We start from the raw sequence: 24018 nt of genomic DNA, 5'->3' as shown, positions 1-24018 counted from the left end.
TCCTTTGGGAAGATTGGGGTGGGGCGGGGTTTCTCAAAGCCCCATGCCACCGTTGCCGCTGCTGCACGCTGAAGGCCGCCTGTTTCCTTTGGGAGGATTGGGGTGGGGCAGGGGTGCTCAAAGCCCCCTGCCACTGTTGCCGCTGCTGCATATCAAAGACCACCCATTTCCTATGGTAGGATTGGGTTGGGGCGAGGGTGCTCGAAGTCCCCTGCCACCATCACCATCGCATGTCAAATGCCGCCCATTTCCTTTGGGAGGATCGGGGTGGGGCGGTGGTGCTCAAGGCTCCCTGCTGGGTGAAGCAAGCAGCCCCAAGAGTTCCCACCCTCCCTTTTGGAGCACCTCCACCACCCAAGAGAAGCAAGCAGCAGAAGAGGGCCTCCAAAAGGAAGGGCGGGATCTCCTGGGGCTGCTCGCTTTCTTCTTCTTCCACCGCCTGCTTGCTTCCCATAGCTGCCACCTCTGCCCGGCCGCCAGATGAAGTGAGCAGCCCCGGGAGTTCCCGCCCTCCCTATCGGAGCGCCTCTGCTGCCCAGGAGAAGCAAGTGGAAGCAGAGGCACTCCGAAAGGGAGGGGCTGCTCGCTTTCTTCTCCCGCCGCCCGCTTGTGTGTGTGTGTGTGTGTGTGTGTGTGTGTGTGTGTGTGAGAGAGAGAGAGAGAGAGAGGGAATAATGGGGTCATATAGAAAGTCAGCATGCAGGCATCCAATTCTGGAAGCATTAGGAACCTTTTGTTTACAATATCTGTAAATTTGGAATTTTCCCTTCTGTGCTACAAATTCATTTTTGTTAAGAGCATGGGACGTTTGAGTGTTACATTTCTGAAATGTTTTTTGCGTGCATTCATGGAAGTCGTTAACTTTGATTTGTCAGTGTTGGGTTGCCTGATTATTACCTTCAGGTGAATTCTTGAGGTTAAATAGAGTAAGTAAATAATAAAGTTTCTCCATTCACAGTTCCTAATGTCTTGTTTTTGAAAAAAGGATCATTTCTAAAGATGTTACTATACTTGTAAGGTTTGTTTTGTTTGTGTAAGTTCTCTGCAACAATGCCACATACAGCGACACAAATGAAGAGAAAGAATATCTGGCTATGAGTGTCAGGGGATAAAAGTATTGAGCCTGAGGCTTCTGTTTTGCCTGCGATCTTGGATTGGGGTTTAATTGCAACTGTTCTTGGTTCTGATCTGGTTCAATAGCCGTGGGGAGAACAAGCATCTTTGGGACTGAAACTCATGTACTGTAGATACAGTAAGAAGCACCAGCTGGGTCTAGGAAGGGTCACCAATCTGAAACGTTAAAGGCTGCATGATTCTGCAGCCCTCAGTAGGGTGGTTTCTTTCTTTCTTTCTTTCTTTCTTTCTTTCTTTCTTTCTTTCTTTCTTTCTTTCTTTCTTTCTTTCTTTCTTTCTTTCTTTCTTTCTTTCCTTCCTTCCTTCCTTCCTTCCTTCCTTCCTTCCTTCCTTCCTTCCTTCCTTCCTTCCTTCCTCCCTCCCTCCCTCCCTCCCTCCCTCCCTCCTTCCTTCCTTCCTTCCTTCCTTCCTTCCTTCCTTCCTTCCTTCCTTCCTTCCTTCCTTCCTTCTATTGCCTTTCTTCTGGGCTGTACTTATTCTCTGATACTATAGAACTGGGTTTGCTCTGAGCATCCTCTTGTTTCTAAGCTGCCTCATTTCTGTTGATTGCATGTATTTTTTTAAAGACCCTGCAGAAAGATTAAAAAGCACAGTCCCTGCCTGCAGGCTTATTCTCTGATAGACAGAGTACAATAGAACAGGGCCAAACTAGAAGAATCCCACCCCTCTGTGTATGTGTGTGTGTGTGTGTTTCAGGTGGGCTTCCTAGCTTTAGAAGGAGAGAGGGAAGGAGAAAGGGACAGAAAGAGAGAGAAAGAGGGAGAGAGGGAGGGGGAGAGAAAGAGAGGGATACAGAAAGAGAGAGAAAGAAGGAAAGAGGGGGAGAGAGAAAGAAAGTGAAAGAGAAAAGGAAGATACAAGAAAGAAAAGAAAGAAAAGGGAAAGAAAGAAAAAGGAAGAGAGAAAGGAAGCGAAAAGAAAGGGGGATGGAAGGAAGGGGCAGAAAGAAAGAAAGAGGGAGAGAAGAGAAAATAAATGAGATATGTGGATGGATAGATAAATACATGGAAGGAGGGAGGGAGGGAGGGAAAGAGAAAAAAAGGAGAGGAAGGAAGGACATAAACCCTGGCTTCAGAAGACTTTGAAGCAGCACAGCAATCTAGTGCTGGCCTGCAAGGAATCTCGGAGGTCATCTAGTCCAACCCTCTGCTCCAGCAGGAGATCCTTACAGAATCAAAGAATAGCAGGGTTAGAAGGAAGGGTCTGTGTGTGTGTGTGGGTGTGTGGGTGTGTGTCTGCCTGCCGGCCTGCCTGCCAGCCTGCCTGCCTGCCGGCCTGCCGAAACTCCAAAACAGGTCAAGTAGTTCTGGGGACAGTCATAAATTAGAACACTTGCTAAGCAACCGGCCATTAAGCAAGGACCACTTGTATTTGGTGTGCTACTCACATGGCCACCAAGTCACGCCCATTCAGTCATGTGACCACCAAGCCACACCCACCCAGTCATTTGACCACCAAGCCATGCCCACAGAACGGTTGTTGCAAAATTTGAATCCCACCCTTGAGTACTTCTGGCTACTTGATTATATAAAAGTGAGAATTGAGTATATCAAGAGAAACAAACAGAAAAAGGGAGAGAAGAAAAATGCAGTTGAGGCGAGAACTTTAAAGAACCAAGAAAATATATATATGGATCTGTTTGGAGTGAGGTTGGTTTGAAGGATACAAAAAATGACAAAGAGATGTAGGTCAGAAAATGTCCTACTTGGTATGATAATTCAATTTCAAATAATTATTCTAAAAAATTGAGAAGCAGAGGCTTTATACAACCATCCACTCCCAGCCCTATCAGTAGTGCTTAGAAGGCTTTGAATTGAATTTGATTATTTGAATAATATTTATTTTATGTGAAACTTTTTTCTTTAAAAGCCATATGTCCCTTTTTAAATGCATTTCCTTTTCTTTTTCTTACCTCATACCTTTAATTCTTTGTTTGTTCTGTTGTTCTCTGCTCTTTTTCTATGCTTGAATAATGGTTCTTACCAAGTAAGAGATTGGAATGATGGATACATGTGTATGTATAATGAACACAATGAATAACATATTGTTTTGGGAGTATCTATAGAAATAATTTTGATCTTTTAGCTTTGTGTTGATGCCTTGATCTTAATTTTCAAATTTTTATCTAAATTTTAATTAAAATTAAATGACTCCAACTAACAAAAATTGGATCGGTGAAAACACAGAGATTTTATATGTAAGCTTAAATCAAAGCAGACAAAAGTTTAAAAGTGTTTGCAAAGAGCGGTAGGATCTTAGCTTATCTCAACATGAGGTTTGAGCTAAGAACCACACCTTAAGATTTCAATACATTACCTTTTATAGTTTTTCTATCCCGGGGCCCCCCCTGCCCCTCCTATATCGATCCAGTGACTGAACACAGCTAATCCGAAATGCCTTATGGAGACAACATCATCTCCTTCAACACCTCCCAATGACCACCCATCACATATTTGCCAACATGGATTTTTCTTATCTTACTTGGCATTAAGGAATGTCCCTTCAGCAAGGCCTCTTTCTAACGGTCCAAGAACAAAGAAATATCTATTCCTAACACCACACTTGTTACATATTAATGTTACATTCAGCACATCTGCTTAGAACAACATGATTATATGCATCTCTAACATATTCACCTATGCAAAGTAAAAGTCTGGTAAACTTAAGCACGTGCTTTGAAGAACAAAATCTTCAATTGATTAAATAAAGTTAGGGCAATGTTTATAAATGTATTAGAAAATATATTTACAGCAGGATTACATCAAGATAGCAAATTTCTATAGAGCAACTGTCTTCCTAATGCTATAGTATACTATTCTCTTCACCTACATTTTATTTTTGAATTTTCTTATTTCTAACAAAATTAAGCCCTTATTTATAATAAATAGGTTTGAAGTAGCATATTCATGAATTCTTCAACATTCCTAATCATTTTGTACACACTATGGGCTTGTTTCCTTTTTTTATTTGCTTTCAGGTGGTAGCCATTAATTTTTAAAACTGCCACTTTTTCCGGTTTTTCGTCTCTTTGTGAATTATTGTATAATTGTGATTGTGTGTTTATGAATCAGTGAGAAAGAGTAGTTTGAGAGACTACTAATGGATTCTATTTAAATACACTGACAAGAATCAATGAATTTTATAAATGAATATTTTATTTTGTTGACAGCTACTTTTAACATTAAGTATTAATTAAGTTCTAATATTTTTTTTGATACTATTCTTTTTTTGGAGTATGCTTCCAAATTGTATTTCTGTATAAATATAATTGTATTTCTGACTTCAGTATAGTTTTCATTTCAGGTAAAATTGTGGCTTTTGTGGATATTTTGAACATACTATGCTATCTATCTATTTTTGGGAAATATAACTTATTATTGACCTGTTACTGCAAATAGTTTCTAAGACAAATGTAATAGTATGAGAAGATTGTATTATATATAGACATATACATTGTATGGATGTTCAACTGTCACTTCAGAATAGCCTAATTAATATCTGATGAAGATTGTCCATTTTTGGAAATGTAATCTTTCACAATGAAAATTGGCTGTTAATATTTTTAATGCAGTCTGACCCAGAAATGTTTCTGATGAATAAGGAAATTAAAAAAGGAAGAAACAAAGCCACCAATCCAAGTAGGGTTTGATTACATGAAAATTGGAATATAGCTTTTATTTCTTCATGTTAGTATGTTCCAATTTGCAAATGTAGAAAAATTTCTTGAACTTGTTAAAATATAATTATTTTAATATTAATTTATTTAACAAAATAAAAGCGTTTTGAGGGAGAAAATTGTACATGAATTCCTTTTTGGGTTCTTGGTGCTGGTTCCTGCCTCTACATTAGAATATCAAAAAAGTATTTTAAGAGTATCATTTTTTTCTGACTCCCTGAATTTGTAGGTTTCTTCTGAGTATTTGTCAAGCTTTTTAAAAATACAAAGCACCAACTAGCAAATTGTTGGCATACAGATGTATAAATAATAATTGTTTTCAAGGTATCATTATGCCAAATGTTATAAGGACAAACTATCAACAGATTTTGTTTCTTGTTTGATGATATAATCCTTTCATTCTATTTTCCATAAGGTCCAAACAGATAAATGATGAGGAATGAATTATTCAGGGTGACATATTCTGTGTGATACTGTAATTGATTTTACTATAAACTACTATGTATAGTTGGTTAAAAATATACTTTATCATGGTAAATGTTTCACATACAATTTACTTGAGTAATTTTTAAACTCATAGATACTATAGCTCCCTAAAAACTAGACATTTTGAAATCCTACACCCATGAGTAAAACCAAGGGGGTCCATAAGTTTGGACAATTAAGAAATATAGTTCTATAATTGTTTTATTTGTATACTACAGGCATCTTGAAATTTGTGGCACAACAATTGCTAATTGTAGGTTTATCCAGGCAAAATGAGGAGCAAATCCCAGAATCAGTGCCCTCAGTGGTTTTGACAGCATTCGTGCTTTGTGTCAGGATTCCGGCAGTTACTCCAATTAAATCATGATCCTCGAACCACACTCCCAAAACTAAAAAGGATTTATTAGAAATTTACATTCTGGGGTTAGCCTGGGCGGAGCCAACTCTGAGACACGTAATTCACTGTCACCCTTGATCCTACTTCCCTTCCCCCACTCATCTGGGTGTATCATCCAACGAAACACGTCCATAGCCAAGAGTTATGCTCTCTGATTAAATTTTTGTGCGGCAGAAGCTTCAGTCATCTAATCAGTCTCTGAAGAAAATATGAATGGAATGTACTTTTGATTCCACACTGTTGCCTGCTCTTTGGAATGTACTCCCTCCCTTCTTTCTGTTGACAACTATAAAATGTGAATACAAAATGTTTTTTGAGTTGACATTTGGATCCCCTCACTTCTTGAAGGTGACCTGTACAGCACACACAAAAACAAATTGATTGCAGATATGGAAGCTTATGCTCACAAACCACCCCCCCCCAGGCTTGGTTGGATTTTCTGCATGGAACCTTGCTACAAGGTGATCGGCTTGGACATTTCTACTCTTTACCCATAATGCCTCTGATTAGGGGTAGCCCTTCCACTTGATTAAATATTGGAGTTGTTTCCTGAGCCACCTCGAATTGAGGATTCACTGCACCTCATAATGGGTTTGACCTATGACCACGGGGTCTGGGGGCTCACGAGGTAGGGGCCTCAGTGTTGATCCGACCATGGGTTTTAATAGGCTTCTATGGAATACCGGGTATATTTTCCCTAACAATCGGGGCAACTTCACCATGACTGGATTGATGATCTTTATTGTGGGAAATGGTCCCATGAACTTTGCCAATTTCTTGCTAGGGAGTGTTAAGCTCAGATATTTGATGGAGAGATAGACCTTCCCCCCCAACTGGAATGGTCGTTGTCGGGCTCGGTGTTTGTCTGCCTGTCTCTTATAGGTCTGTGCCACTTTTGCCAGTGCTTTTTTGACATTCTCCCAAGTTGCTTTCAGTGTTGACATCCAATTGGTCAGGCTGACTGAGGAGGTGGGGTCCCTTGGATACTCAGGCATTGGGATGAAGTCCATGCTGCTCACTTTCTTGAAGGGAGTTAGTCCCATGCTACTGTGAACAGCCATTATTGTACATGACCTGCGTGAAAGGCAGAGGTCCACCCAATTGGACTGCTGATAATTCACGTAGCACCTCAGATACTGCTCTACTATGGCATTCAATCTCTCTGCTCCCCCATTGGTGCTTGGATGAAAGGCCAAGCTAAGACCCTGGAACAACCCAATGGACCGCAGGAACTCCCTCCAAAATTTAGCCGTGAATTGGACCCCTCTATCTGAGATAATTCTCCATGGTACTCCATGCAGGTGGTAGATGTACTTCAGGAACAGCTTGGCTAACTGGCGAGCTATGGGTAGTCTGCTGCAAGGTATAAAATGCGCCTGTTTGGAAAATAAGTCCATTACAGTCCAGATCACTGTGTTTCCCCCACTTTTTGGCAACTCCACTATGAAGTCCATTGCAATCTCCTCCCATGTCCTCATTGGCTCCACTACCGTTTGTAGTAGTCTAGGGGGTTTCCTGTTTGTTTTTTAATTGCGGTGCAGATGGTGCAACTTTTCACATAACTGTCCACATCTTTCTTTATACCAGGCAACCAGAACTGCCTCCAAGCCAAGTATAAAGTCTTGTTGGGTATATGGATACACCAACCAGGTTTGGGTTGAATAAATATGTAAACCTAGGATTAAGTGTTTTGTAGCTTTAAGCACAAGAAACTGCAATGTCATTGTGGGTGCGGTTGCAGGCAGTAATAAAGGTAGGAAGGGAAACGTAATAGTCCGGCTTCTGGATGCACCTGGTTCTGTTCCTGGTCTGCTGCGTGCTGTTTTGGAACGTCTGTCTGCTTACTCTGGATGGCTACTGTGCCAGATACCATTTCAACTGAACACAAGGACTGTTTGCTTGGTGAGCTGTGGATTCAGCGTTGTCTTTCAGAGAAAGGTATCGGGAGGAGAAGATTTACAAGCAGATAAAGACATTGTATTTACTGTTAATGGACTTGATAACTGGATGGATATACTGGATAATGATATATGGACTGAATGACACTTCTTAATCTCTGTGTGCAATAAATAACTATTTTATAACTACAAACAGTGTTTTTGTCTCCAGTGTGTGTATACTCTTGGGCCCACTCTCTCTCTCATTTGCCTGCCTGGCTTGACTGCTGCTGCATACTCTGCTTGGGGGTTTATCCCCAAACACTAACATTGGTTATGGGCCCAGGAGTGCGCACAGTCTAACTAACCAGGATATAGCAGTGAGAGCTGGTGGGAGTTGCACATTACTGTAAATACAAACTGTTTGTTAAATAGTTATTTTTCTCAAGAGCAATGGCACAAGTAAATTTGCCACATCTGTCCATGATATCCAGACTAGATGGAACAAATTATGTTTCATGGTCAATGAAATGTAGTTTACTTCTACGAAGAGAAGGTTTGTGGAACATAATAACAAACCCACCAGATGTATCAAACTTAAATCCTAATGATGAAGAGGATTATAAACTGATACAGGATTATGAACGAAAGAATGAGCAGGCTTTGTGCATCATAGGTCTCACTCTGTCTGACCAGCAATTCATTCATATCCGTGGAGTGGAAAATGCTGCAGACTGCTGGGATAATCTCAAAAGGATTTATGTTCGAGACAGTGTAGGAGCTCATATCAATCTTACACGGAAGCTGTTTAGAACACATCTTGAGATAAATGGAGACATGTTAACTCATTTAAACTGTATGAAAAGCATTTTTCAAGAATTGCAAGAAAAAGAGCTTATATTTAATGAGTTGCAACAAGTATACATCATACTGTCTTCTTTGGATCGAAGCTATGATGATTTTGTGACTGCTTTAGAGGTGTTGCCAAAAGACAGTTTATCAGTAACTGAGATTACCGGCAGGCTATTAGAAGAAGCCAGAAGAAGGTTTGAACGTGACCAGCTGAGAGAAGATAAGCCTAATAAAGAAGAGAAATTATCTTCAAGGCTGGAAAGAAACCAGCTGTGTAAAGTAAAGCACCCGGAAGAAGAGAATTTATCTTCGACGGTATACACAATTAAAAAGTGTTTTAATTGTGGAGGCAGAGGACATTTGGCAAGATTCTGCAGAAAAGGAAAAAGCCAGAATGTAAAGAAGCCAAAGAAATCCTTTGAACTGGCCACGTTTGGCAATTGTGATATGAAGAATGATTTATGGGTGGTGGACAGTGGTGCATCCCACTGCATCACTAGAGATAAGACAAAGTTTATAAAAATGTCTACAAGTTCTCAACGTATATCACTCGCCAATGGTTGGCACCTCAAGGCCAAGGGTGAAGGTATTGCTTATTGTCCATGTTTAAACCAGAATATAAAAATGTTATATGTACCACAGTTAAAGATGAACTTACTTTCTGTAAGAGTATTAGATAAACTAGGATATGTAGTTACATTTAAGAATAATAAGTGCATACTGGAGAGAGATAACAAAAGGTAACTGCAGCTTTAAATGGAGCATTATATGTCTTACATGACAGTAAGAAAGGGAGGCACAGACTGTATTTAACAATATCAAGCCTCATGATGAATGTATCCATTTATTGCATAGGCGTTTGGGGCATGTAAATTTTAAAATGCTAAAAGCATACAGTTGAGTTATCTGAAGGAATAAGGTTAAAACCCTGTGATAAGTATTTGCGTTGTAATGTCTGTTGTGAAGATAAGAGTAAAATATTGCCTGCAAATAGGCTAAATGGTTTCAAAACTAAAGAACCTTTAGAAGTAGTATTTGCAGACATTATAGGTCCGAAGAAACCCAGTATGGGGGGTGCTCGATATATACTGAGCATTATGGACCATTACTCTAGATATGGGTTTTGCTACCTAATGAAAAGCAACACTGAAACATATCAACATTTCTTCAACTGGTTAAGGTTTGCTGAAAGAAAAACCAAACGGCAACTGATAACCCTGGTGACAGATAATGGTACGGAATTTGTTAATAGCAAATTCCAGAGTAGATTAAAGGCAGCTGGAATAGCTCATAAGACATCTGCACCATACAGACCACAACACAATGCATTTGTTGAAAGGCGAGGCCAAACATTGCAGGCGATGACCCGTACTATGTTAACTGATTCTGGGTTACCTGATTCTTTGTGGGGGGAGGCCACAATGTGTGCTAATCATTTATTAAATAACGTGGTTAACTCAACTACTGGTGAAATACCATTCACCATGTGGCATGGCAGGAAGCCTGATTTGAGTTACCTGCACACATTTGGTGCACCAGCATGGGTGCATATCCCTACACAACTCAGGCGTAAAGGGCAACATAGAGCTAAACAATTATTCTTCGTTGGTTACCAAGCTAACCATAGGGCATATAGATTTTGGGAGAAAGGCACATCTAAGGTGTTATGTAGTGCTAATGCCCAATTTCTAGAGCACGTAGGATGGGATAAGTTAGAGCAGGATAATAATAACGAGGTGATTATTGAATCATACAGAAATCCCATTAAGTATCCCTGTAACTTTAAAAATAATGTAAAGGAAGAAGTACAGGAAGAAGTACAGCCCCTAGAGGAAGAAATAGCTGAAGATGAGGAACAGGTAGTAACTCAACCAAGCCCAGTAATTCCCAGAAGGACTACACGTATTTCTAGACCGCCTGATAGATACCAGGCTAATACAGTGTGCCAGGAAAATAGAATCCCAAATACTGTGGATGAGATTAAAAGATATCCTCCTAAAGAGAAAGAAAATTGGTATGCAGCAATTAATAAAGAATTGAAATCATTGAAGGATATGAAGGTGTATGAAAATGTGAGATTACCTAGTAATGAAAAACCCATCGGCTGCAAATGGATTTTTAAAATAAAGACAGATAAGGATGGAAACTCAATCCATAAGGCAAGGTTAGTAGCCCAAGGCTTTAGACAAAGTGCAAAAGACTATGATGAAGTATTTGCACCTAGTCTGAAAGCAGCAACTTTAAGGGCAGCATTAGTGTGGGCAGAAAGCAAGCAATATATAGTTAACCATTTAGATGTGGAAACTGCTTACTTGCATGCTCCACTAAGACATACTGTGTATATGAAAAGGCCTAATGGATTTAAAGGAGACAATAATAATGATTGTTGGTTATTAAAGAAGAGCCTTTATGGTCTTAAACAATCGGGCTATGAATGGAACCAGTATATTGTGAAGGAACTGACCAATATAGGGTTTAAAGCTGGTTTAGCCGACCCATGTCTATTTAAGAGAGAGAAACATGGGAAAATATCATTATTATTGTTGTTTACTGATGATATTGCTCTGATAACTAAGACTAATGATGAAGCAAATGAAATAATTGCATCATTAGCCAAGAAAATAAAAATCAAGCAATTAGGGAGATAAAGAGATATCTAGGTTTGAATATACTGAGAACACAGAAAGGTTTTAAGATATCTCAGGAAGATAAGATATCTAAATTGCTAATAGATTATAAGATGGAACTTTGTAAGCCTGCAAAGACTCCAATGAGTCAGGATATTTGCAAAATGGATACTCAAAGTCCCAAATGTGATAAGGAACTATATCAATCTTTGATTGGTAGCTTATCATATATTAGCAATTGGTCAAGGCCAGATATTGCTTTTAGTATTAATCAGCTGGCACGACACAATAATGATCCGCTTCAATGTCACTGGATAGCATTGAAAAGAATCCTAAGATATCTTAAAGGTACATTACACCATGCACTGTATTTAGAACCAAAAGGTGATCTCATATTGAGTGCTTATGCGGATGCTAGTTTTGCAGCAGAAAGAGATACTAGAAAGTCGACTTCAGGAACAGCCATAATGCTGGGTAAGACGTTGATAGGCTGGAAGTCTATAAGGCAACAGCATATAAGTTTGTCTACTATGGAGGCAGAATTCTCCTGTTTATCTTTATTGTGTACTGAGTTGATTATGTACAAACAAATGTTGAAGGATATGGGTATAACTGTAAATTACCCCATAGTTGTACATGAAGATAATCAGGCAGCAATTCAAATGGCCACTAATATTGCAGTTAAAACGAGAAGTAAACATACAGATTTGAGGTATCTTAATGTAAGACAATCTGTACAGAGTAAATTGATACAGCTGGAATACTGCATGTCGGAGGACAATGTAGCTGATCATTTTACTAAAGCCCAAGGTGCTATTAAGCATCTAGAGAGTTGTGAAAAATATGGGTTTAGAATGTAAAGGCATTACATATTTATATCACCCAAAAGGGGAGAATGTTGGGTATATGGATACACCAACCAGGTTTGGGTTGAATAAATATGTAAACCTAGGATTAAGTGTTTTGTAGCTTTAAGCACAAGAAACTGCAATGTCATTGTGGGTGCGGTTGCAGGCCGTAATAAAGGTAGGAAGGGAAACGTAATAGTCCGGCTTCTGGATGCACCTGGTTCTGTTCCTGGTCTGCTGCGTGCTGTTTTGGAACGTCTGTCTGCTTACTCTGGATGGCTACTGTGCCAGATACCATTTCAACTGAACACAAGGACTGTTTGCTTGGTGAGCTGTGGATTCAGCGTTGTCTTTCAGAGAAAGGTATCGGGAGGAGAAGATTTACAAGCAGATAAAGACATTGTATTTACTGTTAATGGACTTGATAACTGGATGGATATACTGGATAATGATATATGGACTGAATGACACTTCTTATTCTCTGTGTGCAATAAATAACTATTTTATAACTACAAACAGTGTTTTTGTCTCCAGTGTGTGTATACTCTTGGGCCCACTCTCTCTCTCATTTGCCTGCCTGGCTTGACTGCTGCTGCATACTCTGCTTGGGGGTTTATCCCCAAACACTAACAAGTCTTTAAGAACCCAAATTGGCCTGCCAGTTTAGCGTCGTGGCTCATCTGAAGAACTAGGGGTGCATGGGGATTCTGGAATGTAGAGTTTTGTCCCCTTCCACACCAGGTTATCTCCTTTTGTCAAGGTGTGTTGATTGTCCTGGAACCAGGGGTCTGCTAGCAGTTTTGTTTTGAGTTTCATAGTTAGGTCGTCTGCGGGTTGGTCTTGCTGATCACGGCATTGTCTTCTGGTGGTTACTTGGGCAGCTATTTGGGTAGGGGAGATGATGGCGCTTAGGGCCTCCTCCCTTTCACATTTGTACTGGGGCATTCAGGAGAGGGCGTCAGCCAGAAAGTCCCCCCCCCCCCCCAGGATGTGTTTTAACATGAAATCGAATCAGTTGAAGTATTGAGCCCTTCGGACTTGTTTGGGCGATAGTTTTCATGGGGTCCTAAGGGCTTCCAGGTTTTTACGGTCAGTCCAGTCTTTGAATGATCTTTGCCCCCCTTCCAGCAGGTGGCACCAGGTTTGCTGTGCCCATCTCACTGCGAAAGCCTCTTTTTCCCATGCAGCCCATCGTCTTTCTGTGTCCATGAGCTTGCGGGAGTTATAGGCGCAGGGCTGTAGGCTTCCTTGGTTGTTTCTTTGGAGTAACACTGCTGCCACTGTCACATCACTGGCATTTGCTTGAATGACAAAGAGTTGTTCGGGGTCAGAAAGCTTCAGTACTGGTTCTTTTGCAAACAGTTCTTTCAGTGTTTCAAATGCTTTTTGGCAGGTTAGGTCCCACTGTAGGGGTTGTCCCAGGTGGGGTTTTGTTCCTGGACTCCCTATCTTTAGGAGGTCCATCATGGGTTTGGCAATCCTTGCCAAGGAGGCGATGAATTGTCGTTAGAACTTTGCAAACTCCAAGAAGTTTTGTAGCTGTATGTGGGTTACGAGGGGGCTCCCAGCCCAGAACGGCTTGTACTTTGGCTGGGTACATCTCTATGACCTCATTAGAGACTCGGTAGCCCAGGTAGTCCAACTGTGATCGGTGAAATTCGCATTTCAGCAGCTTGATATACAGGTTTGCTGCTAGAAGTTTTTTCAGTACTTGGTGGACTAGGGGTATGTGGTTGTACATCATCTCAGTGTAGATGACAATGTTGTCTAAGTAGACAAGAACCTCCTTACAAAGATGTTTGTGTAGCACCTTATTTATTAACTGCATGAACACCACCTGCGCCCCCCATAGTCCAAAAGGCATGGCTTTGAATTGGATGCTCCCTAGGGTGCAGTTGAATGCTGTTTTCCATTCATCCCCCTCCCTGATGCGCACTTGATAGTATGCTTCTCTGAGATCTAATTTGTTAAGGACCTTCCCTTTGGCCAGGTGGGATAGCATGTCCTTCATGAGCGGGAGGGGGTATAGATTGTGTATGCACAGTTCTTTGATCGCTCTAAAGTCCATAATCTCATAGTTCCATCTTTTTTTTCTTTGAATAGGACTGGGGCTGCAACCCGTGGTTTGGCTGGCTCAGTGAACCCTCTTTCTAAGTTTTTGTCTAGATATTTGTGCATTTCTTGCATTTCCCAGGGCATCATGGCATACATTTTGGGTTTTGGTAGTATTGCCCCAGGAATGATTTCTATGGTGCAGTCTGTTTCACGGTGGGGAGATAGGATGTCACACTCAATCTTGCTGAATATTTCTATTAATCTAATCTAGTCCAGTTTAAAACAATTCTTCCCCCCATAAAGTTGTTTGTTCCTCTATTGAGAAGTCTCAACATACACTGAGAATTCTTGGGTTATCTGATACAAAATACACTGGTTAACATTGATAAACTTGTATGTGATAATGTGTTGCTTGTGAAATGTATGTGGTAACAAATATGCCATGTACTCCTTTATTTTTTAGGAAGCTTTTGTTTTTACATGAAATTTTGTAATACATCATTATGTTGTATTACATAATGTAGTTTTCTAGTACACTACTTCTGATTTTCATATTTTAAGAAATTATACCTGTTTTTTTATTTTCTATGATAAAACAAATCCCACCCCCTGCCAAAAAAAGAAATATTTTTTCCATCACACAAGAATACTACTAGAAACCATTCATTAGGAAATAACTATCTTGACTTTGTGGAAAAAGTGGACTATAAATAATGAAATATTTCTCACTAAAATTTTTGATGATTACAATTCAAAATATTTAGATTTTATTTAAGAATAATTAAGGAAGGAATATTACTAAAAAGTATATTATAATTCTACAGCCATGGACATAGATGTGAAAGTGAAATAGATATTCAAATTTATGAATTTAATGAAAAATTGTGTGTGCCACTAAAGAGATTTTCTTTATCAATTAAATCACATTGTACAATTTCAAATGTTGAATACAAATATATTTTGCATAGAAGTAGAAGTTAATGTATTTCAGTCTAACAAAAATACTGATATTTCTACTAAATTAACATATCATTTGAAGTGGGCAGATATCAATGCAATATTTTTGTATAATTAAAAGACTTAATGAACCTATATTTAGAGACCCTTTGTGTAAGATAGTATATTAGAAAAAAGAGGGAAATGAATATTTATGGTGATATTCTAGGTTTATACAAAAACTAATCTTTTCAGCTCAAATATAAAGTTGAAATTAATTTAAAACATTTAATTTTTAAAATATTTTTCAGCTTGAAGAGAAGACTGACAAACCATATTCTGATGTATACACAAGGGTGAGTTATTGAACAGATTGGTTATCAAATTATCAGTACAGTTACAATGCCACTCAAAATATATCCTTCAGGTCCTCAGAATGCAGAAAAGATCTGTCTTCCTGTGTATCAGCAGTTGTCTTCATTATTTCTTTACATCTTTACAAGTAGAATAATTTAGGTTATGATGTATGCAACTAAACCTATGCAAAATATTTTGCAAAATTAATTAGCATAAATTAAACACCTGTTTTAGAAGCACCAATGTGGCTTCAAACTTTGCAAAAGCTGTTCCCAATTGGGTAATTTGTATGCAAATGCCCAAATACAATTTCTGCTTAGAGGTCTGATGGACCAGAATGAGTTTTCAGAACCACCAGATAAGTTATTGAAATAATCATTTTTAATACTCAGACTTGCTTCATTTGGGCTAATGTAATTTGTGAAGAACCCTTGCTGAATAATTTGCATAGTAAACTGGAATGAAATCTGAAAAAATAATAAATCATTACGTAGATTGAATGGAGAAGACATAGTTTAACATTTCCTGATGCAATACAGTAAATTTATTTAGCATTACAATAGTCTATATAGGAAATTTTTTTTCAAAATTAAAATATTCTTTTTGGATTGATATTTAGCTAAGAAAACTATTAAAATATAAAGGAAATTTAAAATAATTGTCCTCTTTAGCCAGCATCTCGCAATTCAGCAACTCCTTTAAGTGAAAATTCTTCTAGACGAGGAAGCGGAGATACAAGCAGCCTAGTTGATCCTGATACCTCGTTAAGTGAATTGCGGGTGAGAAAATTTTATTGTTTAACAGTAAAAGAAAATTCTTATATATTTGTATAAATCAAATTGTTATTACAGTCATAGACTGGTTAATAAGGATAATTGTATATTTGCAATATGGGAGGGAAGGAAGGAAGGAGGAAGAAAGGAAAGAGAAAGATTAATTTTGAGGATTAGATTTTAAACATTTATTTCCTGGATGGAATAAATGGAATTTCTAATGGAATTTATGTATGAAAGTTACATTAATTATTGGGGAATGATGCATTACTTTGAGAATACGGATTGCAAAATTGTATTAGGTTGAAAAATTCATCCAATCAAGATTCATCATTATAACTTTTTTCAACTGTATTCTAAATGCTTAAAAGTCAAGAAATCTCACTAAAACCAGTGAGGTTGGTTAAATGTGTATAGAAATAAATTTTAAAGCTGAATAATTAATTAACATGAAATAGATTGAATGTAATGTAGCTACATTTATCTATCATAAACTTAAATGAGGGAATACCTTATCACTTTTAAAAATGATTTATTTATGTTTATCTATGCCATAATTTACCAGCTTACTCCTATGGGATTCTATAAATATTGAAATAAAAATAATATATAATTATACTGAACAATGAAAGCTATATAACATAGATTCCTTTGCTTCTAGTTACTCTTGTGACTATATAAATGTATTTACTTTTTCCAAATTTTAAAATCAGTGGACTCTATTTTGTAAATAATTGTTTCTTAATCAGATAGATTCACTCTAGTTTTTTTCTTGTATTAACTGGTCTATTAATCTTACTATAAGAAGAAAGCAGAACTTTACTAAAAGTGTAATATAGTTTAGCATAGTTTTGAAATTCTATAGTTCTTGACAGTCATATGTCACAATGGTTTTAAAATGGTGGTATTCTACCAGTTTGGCCCAGTTCTGACATACCAGTAGTGCCAAAGATCAGCTGGCAGAGAACCAGTTTGCTCTGAGTCTCTCCGATGCTCTGCAGTTGGGCCCACCTGCCTGTCCTGTTCCTAGGTCCTTTTAAACCTCTCAGCTGTTCGGCGTGGCAGAGTGGATTGCTGTGCTAAACAGCTGAGAGACTTAGTAGCTTAGTTTTTAATGTTTTAACGCATGTGCAAAGCGTGCATTTGGCATGCTCATGATTGTGCAAGTCGCACGATCTCACCCCTGCAGTCATGCCCACCAAGCCATGTCCACAGAACCGGTGGTTGAAACTTTTTAATCCCACCAATGGACCAACCTGATTTTATAACCTTTCTTTTGTAATCATTAAGTAAATGTCATAGTTATTAAGTGAAGCAGTGGTTCCTGATGGGCTAAATTGTACCAAAAACTAGAAATAAGTGCAGTTTTTGGCAAAAGTGAGAAAAAATGAGGGGATAGACTATGGGATATTTTAAATGGTCATAAAAGTGGCTCTGTTGCTGAGCAATTGAAGTACGGTTACGACACTGCAGAGGAGGCTCACGCATCAGAACTTTGAATCTGATTTGTAGTCTTCTGTTTTAGGTTACGAGCAACTTTGAACAGGACTACCAGTATTTAGAACTCTGCTGTTAATAATGTTTTAGTTTGCAAATGTCATTATGCATCTTTTCAGATTTGCATTCAAAACAAGATTGTGAACAGTTTATGTTTGAAACTGGTATTCTCAGAGATTTTGTATTTTAAATGTACATAGACTTCATAAGAAATACAGACTTAAATTTATGTCATCTTCAGGTATCAAGGGTATATCATTAATTTAATTTAATCTGTAATGTGTTAGGTAAAACATATGTCATATCACCTGATTTTTAAATCATACAATTATATAATCAATCGTTATGCTGTTCTCATGCAATGGTTCATTCCTATGTCCTGCAGGATATCTATGATCTTAAGGACCAGATACAAGATGTAGAGGGGAGATATATGCAGGGACTTAAAGAACTAAAGGTATTAGGGTTTCTCCCAAGCATGTACTCATTATGGTAATAATTTGGTAATGACATTTTTACAAATTTCATTAACAGAGCTTTACTAATATACTAATTACTCTTTTTATTAAGTATGTGTCTAACAAGTAAATTGGACAATTGGTTTTGTACATATACTGTATTTTTCAGAGTATAAGACATGCTTTTTCTCCCCCAGAAGTGGGTGGAAATGTCTGTTCATCTTATACAGTGAATACAGGCTCATTTTTGGCCTCTCAAAGCCTCCATGCATTCCATTTGTGCCTTCCCCAGCATTTAGAAGTACTCTTAGGAGGCCTCCATGGCTCCCGTTTTTGCCCTTTTTTGGCCTGCAGAGTGCTTCTGGATGCCAGGGAGGTCAAAAATAGGATGCATGGAGGCGTTGGGAGACCAAAAATAGATGCACTTTTGGCTTGTAGAGTGCTTCTGGATGTTGGGGAGGGCAAAAATGGGATCTGCAGAGGCAAAAAACTGTTTCTTGTTTTTCTCCTCTAAACCAAGGTGCATCTTATAGTCCGGTGCTTCTTGTACTCTGAAAAATATGGTAGTTACTATTGTATATTACCTTTTACTTCAGTAGCATCAAATGTGAAAGACAGTTTGCTGAATGTTATTTAACAAATGTTATATAAATAGTAGTAGTAATAGATTGTGCTATCAAATACTAAGATTGTTCTATCATGTTGGTGTCAATTCTTAGGGACCACATAAATAGATTTTCTTCATAATGTTCTATTTCTAAACTCATGTCTTCTAATGGTGCATTTATTGTCATTGTAACTGTGTCCATTCACATTGATCCTGTATGTCCTTCTCGTTCCATCTTTCCCAGCATTAGAGCCTTCTCCAAGAATTAAGTTATTGCATAGATTTTCTGAAGTAGGATAATTGAAGTACTTAATATTGTATAATGTAATTTCCTTTCAATAATTTGAATAATTTAACTTTTTATTTTTACATGAAAACCTACATTGCCAAATAAAATATTATAAAACTAATAATTAGAAACTACTCTTCTAGAGATTGATAGTGAAATTAAAATTAGAGTTCTGTTCTGAAGTGAAGTAATAAACCACTAGATAATTTTTATTAATGCTTTAAGTCACATGCATAAAGAAAAAATAAATGAAATACATACCAAATAATACATCATTTAGAAAGTAAGTGCAAAATTGGGCTTATATTTATGTATCTGACTCCAAGGCCAAATGCCAATCTTTGTTTATAGAATTATTGGCTATAGATATGAGCACAGTATATTAAATATTACCTGAATGCTATCTATTTAACATCCAAGGCACTTCCTAATATTTCTAAATATTAGAATCTAAAGGATGCTATACAGAAAACTTGCTTTTTCATCAATTCTGTCTCTTCATTGATCCTTTCTCAATGAATGGGGAGTAAAAATTCTTTTCACTTGTGCTTAAAACTCTCTTATTCAAATTACTCATAAGAAGAGCTCTGCTGGGTTTTGACCAAGAACCATCTCATTCTACTATTTTGTTGGTGATATCTCCCTATCAGTGTTGTCCTGAAACTAGTATTTGAAAGCATATCATTCCTAAACTGGAGCTGATATTAAATATTCAGGATACATTGTCATTGAAGTCCTCTGTTTTTCATGATATTTTTTATCCTCCCTTATAAAGCTCTTTTCTGTCTGACTCTGTAAATCCTTTTTATAGATATTTAAACGTTTTTTCTTTTAAATTGCAGTGTGCAAAAGGCAATGTTTTTTGAGGGGGTTCATGATTCATTTTTAATCTACTACTCTCAAACCATTCAGGTATAGATTTAGTCAACAAGGGATACTACTTATTTTGTGTATCTATGTGTGTGTATCTGTATCTGCAAATTTATATATAACTTTGCTTTCTAATTATAAAGTTACATTACTGTTCAAAAATATCTCTTGTTCAACTTGATAGGACTAATGTAATTTCTTATTGGATTAAAGTCATTTCTTAACTATAATCTTAGTGATAACTGTGAAGCTTGAAGAAAATTAAAGACAGAAACGTGCTTTTCTTAGACTTCAGATTATGAAAAATTATGCTGTGATTATACAATGATGATTATACATTAATATAAAAATTACCTGGTAATTCTTTTTGCTACATGAAGCTAAAATAACTGTCTTCTAGAATTATTATAGATAACTTGCTTAAATTGCTGGCATTTGCAAAAAAATAATAAAATCAATTTCTTAAATGTCCGGATGCGTATTAAAATTTCATTGACTTTCACACTTAAACAGACTTAACTTAGAAAGATAACATGGTTAAGTATGGAACATCCTGTGTGCTTCTATTTAAATAATGCTTAATAAATAAAGGAATGAAATGTTTCTAGGAGTCACTTGCTGAAGTTGAAGAGAAATACAAGAAGGCCATGGTTTCTAATGCCCAACTTGATAATGAAAAAAACAATTTAATCTATCAAGTGGATACTCTAAAAGATGTCGTTGAGGAAAGAGAAGAGCAATTAGCAGAATACTACAGGGAAAACGAAGAAAAGAGTAAGGTACTTAAGTTTATAATTTATTATATGCAGAATGTAGATTTTAAATAGCAGAATATTAAAATATATGTGTGTGTACTTAGGCATATTGGTATTTGAAAATAACATTGCATATTTTTAATGAAGACAAAGACCTTACTAAGGTTTATGATTGCTCAAACCTGGAAAAATTAATTTGTTCTAGCAGCAATTTCCACTCCTTTTCTTTCTTTTGATTCTTACTCTTAAAGACTGGACAGCCATTTGTCTGAAATAATATGAGTCTCCTGTATGAGCAGGGGATTGGACTTGAGGACCAAGATCTCTTCTGTTATTCCTTGCCCATAATGATTACAGTTTACTAAAACAGATTTGAAAAATACTGTCAGATATACAGATATTGATCTAATGTCAACAATTGGAGACAAGCAGGGAGTCTATTCAAAATGGGGTCTTGATTACAATATTGGAGTTTAGGGGATTGGGGTGAGGATGAGGCTACTACTTGGAAATTGTGAAAATGCTTAAGCCAGATTTCATGATTGGACTCCTTTAAATATGAGTAGCTATTATTCCTGTCTACATAATAAATATTAAGAGTACCCTCTTACTAGCCCACAGAATCTTGAAAATAGCTTTCTTTGTTGTAACAAGTTTCAACATGTTATTTGAGAGTAACCAAAGCTACAGAAACAAATTTTAAAGTCATATAATTCTTTGTTTGTTTAATGCAGGAATTGGAAAGACAGAAACATATGTGTAGTGTTCTACAGCATAAAGTAAATGAACTCAAGGAAAGCCTTTGCCAAAGAGATGAACTAATAGAGGTACATACTCATGCTGGAAAATAACTAATAATATTGTTTAGTAGTGGTTAAATGAAGTGTCTGTAATTTATTTACTTAATTTTGACACATACTATATTGTTTGTGCTTTTCCTCCAAGTATATACTTTGAGGAAATAATGAGTTGCTCCTCTTTTCTGATGTTGCTGTCACTACTATACTACATCTATCATCACCAGTCTTTTAGTACTTGTCTGCTTTTATGATATCTGATTGATTGGCCAGTACATGTTGTCTGTCAGAGCTGAACATTCCAAAGGATTTTAGCCCTGCTACTCTCTGTCACCTTCTGTGAAATCTCCCATCTGGACTTGAGAGGGTATAGTCCATACGTTATGCAGATTGTTCTGTATTTCTGTTCCTGCCTGTATGTTACACTTTGCCACTATGATGGATTGTCTCTGAGGCAATTCTCTGCAGAATCTGCATCTCATATGCTAGCTCCCTGATTCCATGGATCTGGTGCTTAGTGCCTGTTTCTGTGCCGCTATGATAAGTACTTCAGTGCTTTCTCTTAGTCCAGCCCTTTCAAGTCATCAGTAGGATTTCCTAATGTCTGCCAATTCAGCTATCTTTAGATAGAACGTTGACAGGTCTTGTCTTGCCATGGCCATTCTTCTACTTAACCTTCTTGCCATGCCTGCTGCTACATCCGATGGCATCTTTAGGTCCCTTCTCACTAATGCACTCCTGAATGCCCTCTCCACCTGCTTTCTACCTGGTGTACAGTCTGTGGATATTGGATTTGGGGTGGAAACCTCTGTATATTGTGGCTCTTGTCCTTTCCATTGAGATTCAGGACCAGTCTCATTGTTTGGAGTACTTGGGTGTTGGTATCTTCCTTGCTTCCTCTTCCTCCTCCTGGTTCCATGTAATTGTAGAATACCAAGATACTTACAGCTGGTTAGTATGTCTGCTATATGGCTCATTGGTAGTTCCACACTATCAAACTTGACTAACTTCCCTCTCCTTACTACCAATCGGCCATACATCTCCACTTCAAATGACATCTGAGTGTCCTCACTTTAAATCCACATTACATGAATCAGCAAATCAACTACCTTCCCTCTCTTGACTTTAATGCAGCCATACTTTTCCAGTCCAAATGATATTCCAACATCGTCATTGTAGATCTGTGTCAGGAAGATCATCGAGTCAACGTGTCATACATCTTATCATATTCTCAGTATGGTTATATGTCATTCATGTAGAAAAGATGGTTGATGATAGTTCCACTCTTAAACTTATATCCATATTCAGTCAATATGATTGTCTGGCTTAGGAGTTCAAGTATATGCAGAATAGGAAACACTGCTATCATCTTGATATATGCGAGACTTGATGGCCACTTATGTAACCTTTCTTGAATTCATTTCCAAAATTGTCTTCCATAGCCCCATTGAGTTTTGAGGAATATCCTTAGTATCCTGTTGACTTTGTATAGATACAGGGATTCACAAATCCATTTATGTGGCATATAGTCATAGGCTTTCCTGTAGTCACTCCAGCTATGCTCAGATTGATTTGCCTAAACCTTAAGTCTTAGATGACTGCTCTGTCTATGAGCAATTTGTGTTTTGAGCCTCTGGTGTTACTTTCAATTCCCTTCTGAGCTTTGCTCATGTATTGGCCCATACTGTTCTGTGACTTGGCAGCTATATGCCTGGTAGGACTTTCCATGTAGTAATGAGGCAAGTTATTGGCCAATAGTTGGATGGTGCTGTTCTCTTAATGGTGATCTTTCTTGATTAGCACTGTCCTTCCTTGAATTAGCCACTGGGTGGGAACCTACTGCTAACAGCTGGTTCATATATATTGCTAGGTGTTCGTGCACTGCTATTAGGGTTTTTTTAGCCAATAAGAGTGGATCATGTCCTGGATAGGTGCTCTCCAGATTTTCATGATCTTGACTCACTGTTGGATTTCTGCTACTGTGAAAGTAGCTGGTTCCTGTTCTGGGAGATAGCTGTGGCCTACTGCCAGGTTCTGCAGCTACTTCGTGGTGGTATTACAAAACACAGAATAATAAAGTTGGAAGGAACCTTGCAGGTCTTCTACTCCAGTCTCCTGCCCATTCCGGACAAATGGCTGTCCAATCTCTTCTTGAAAATCTCCAGTGATGGAGTACTTACAACTTCCGGAGGTAAGCTTTCCCTGTCATAAATTGTTCTCCACTGTCAGGAAATTTCTCTTTAGTTCTTTGTTAGCGTTCTTTTTTAATCATCTTCCACCTATTATTTCTTGACTTGCTTGGAGAATAGGTCAGCACCTCTCATTTCTGTGACAAATCCACAAGTACTGTTATAATATCAACCTAGTTCTTCTCTTTGTTAGAAAACACTTACCTAGTTCCCTTTGTTTATATGGTTTAGTGCTAGACCTCGTATCATCTTTGTTAGTTTTCTCTGCACTTTTTCTAGAATCTCAACATCATTTTTGTATTGTGGTGACCAAAACTGGATATGGTGTTCCATGTGATCTCACCAGTGCACAATAAAGTAGTACTACCATTTCATAGAATCTTGAAACTATTCCTCTGTTGATGCAATCTAGGACTTCATTAGCTTTTCTGGCAACTGCAGTATATTCTAGAGCTTCAGATAGAGTCAGGCTTTGTATATTTTCAGTAGTCATGCCCTTCTATAATTTTAGCAACTGACTAGAGTGTTCTCTTGAATG

The 24018-nt window shown here is 37.7% G+C and overlaps 1 protein-coding gene across 6 annotated transcripts in view; it reads left to right on the top strand.

Moving 5' to 3' along the window:
- LRRFIP2 (LRR binding FLII interacting protein 2) overlaps nt 1-24018 on the top strand; it is a 63570-nt gene that overhangs the window by 18554 nt on the left and 20998 nt on the right. For 3 of the 6 annotated variants that reach the window (XM_087918206.1, XM_087918213.1, XM_087918208.1), the window contains exons 2-6: nt 15200-15244; nt 15917-16024; nt 17901-17972; nt 20348-20518; nt 21229-21321. In XM_087918206.1, coding sequence (XP_087774332.1) covers nt 15200-15244; nt 15917-16024; nt 17901-17972; nt 20348-20518; nt 21229-21321 — 489 coding nt within the window. Of the gene's footprint in view, nt 1-15199; nt 15245-15916; nt 16025-17900; nt 17973-19596; nt 19782-20347; nt 20519-21228; nt 21322-24018 lie in introns of those variants that run through there. The other 3 variants (XM_087918211.1, XM_087918207.1, XM_087918212.1) reach the window with 2 other exon arrangements.

Source organism: Pseudonaja textilis, chromosome Z (assembly GCF_049901715.1).
Source record: "Pseudonaja textilis isolate UNSWEBS1 chromosome Z, rPseTex1.2, whole genome shotgun sequence".
Classification (NCBI taxonomy): domain Eukaryota; kingdom Metazoa; phylum Chordata; class Lepidosauria; order Squamata; family Elapidae; genus Pseudonaja; species Pseudonaja textilis.
The sequence above is the reverse complement of the archived record's forward strand: the minus strand, read 5'-3'. Positions and strand labels throughout refer to the sequence as shown.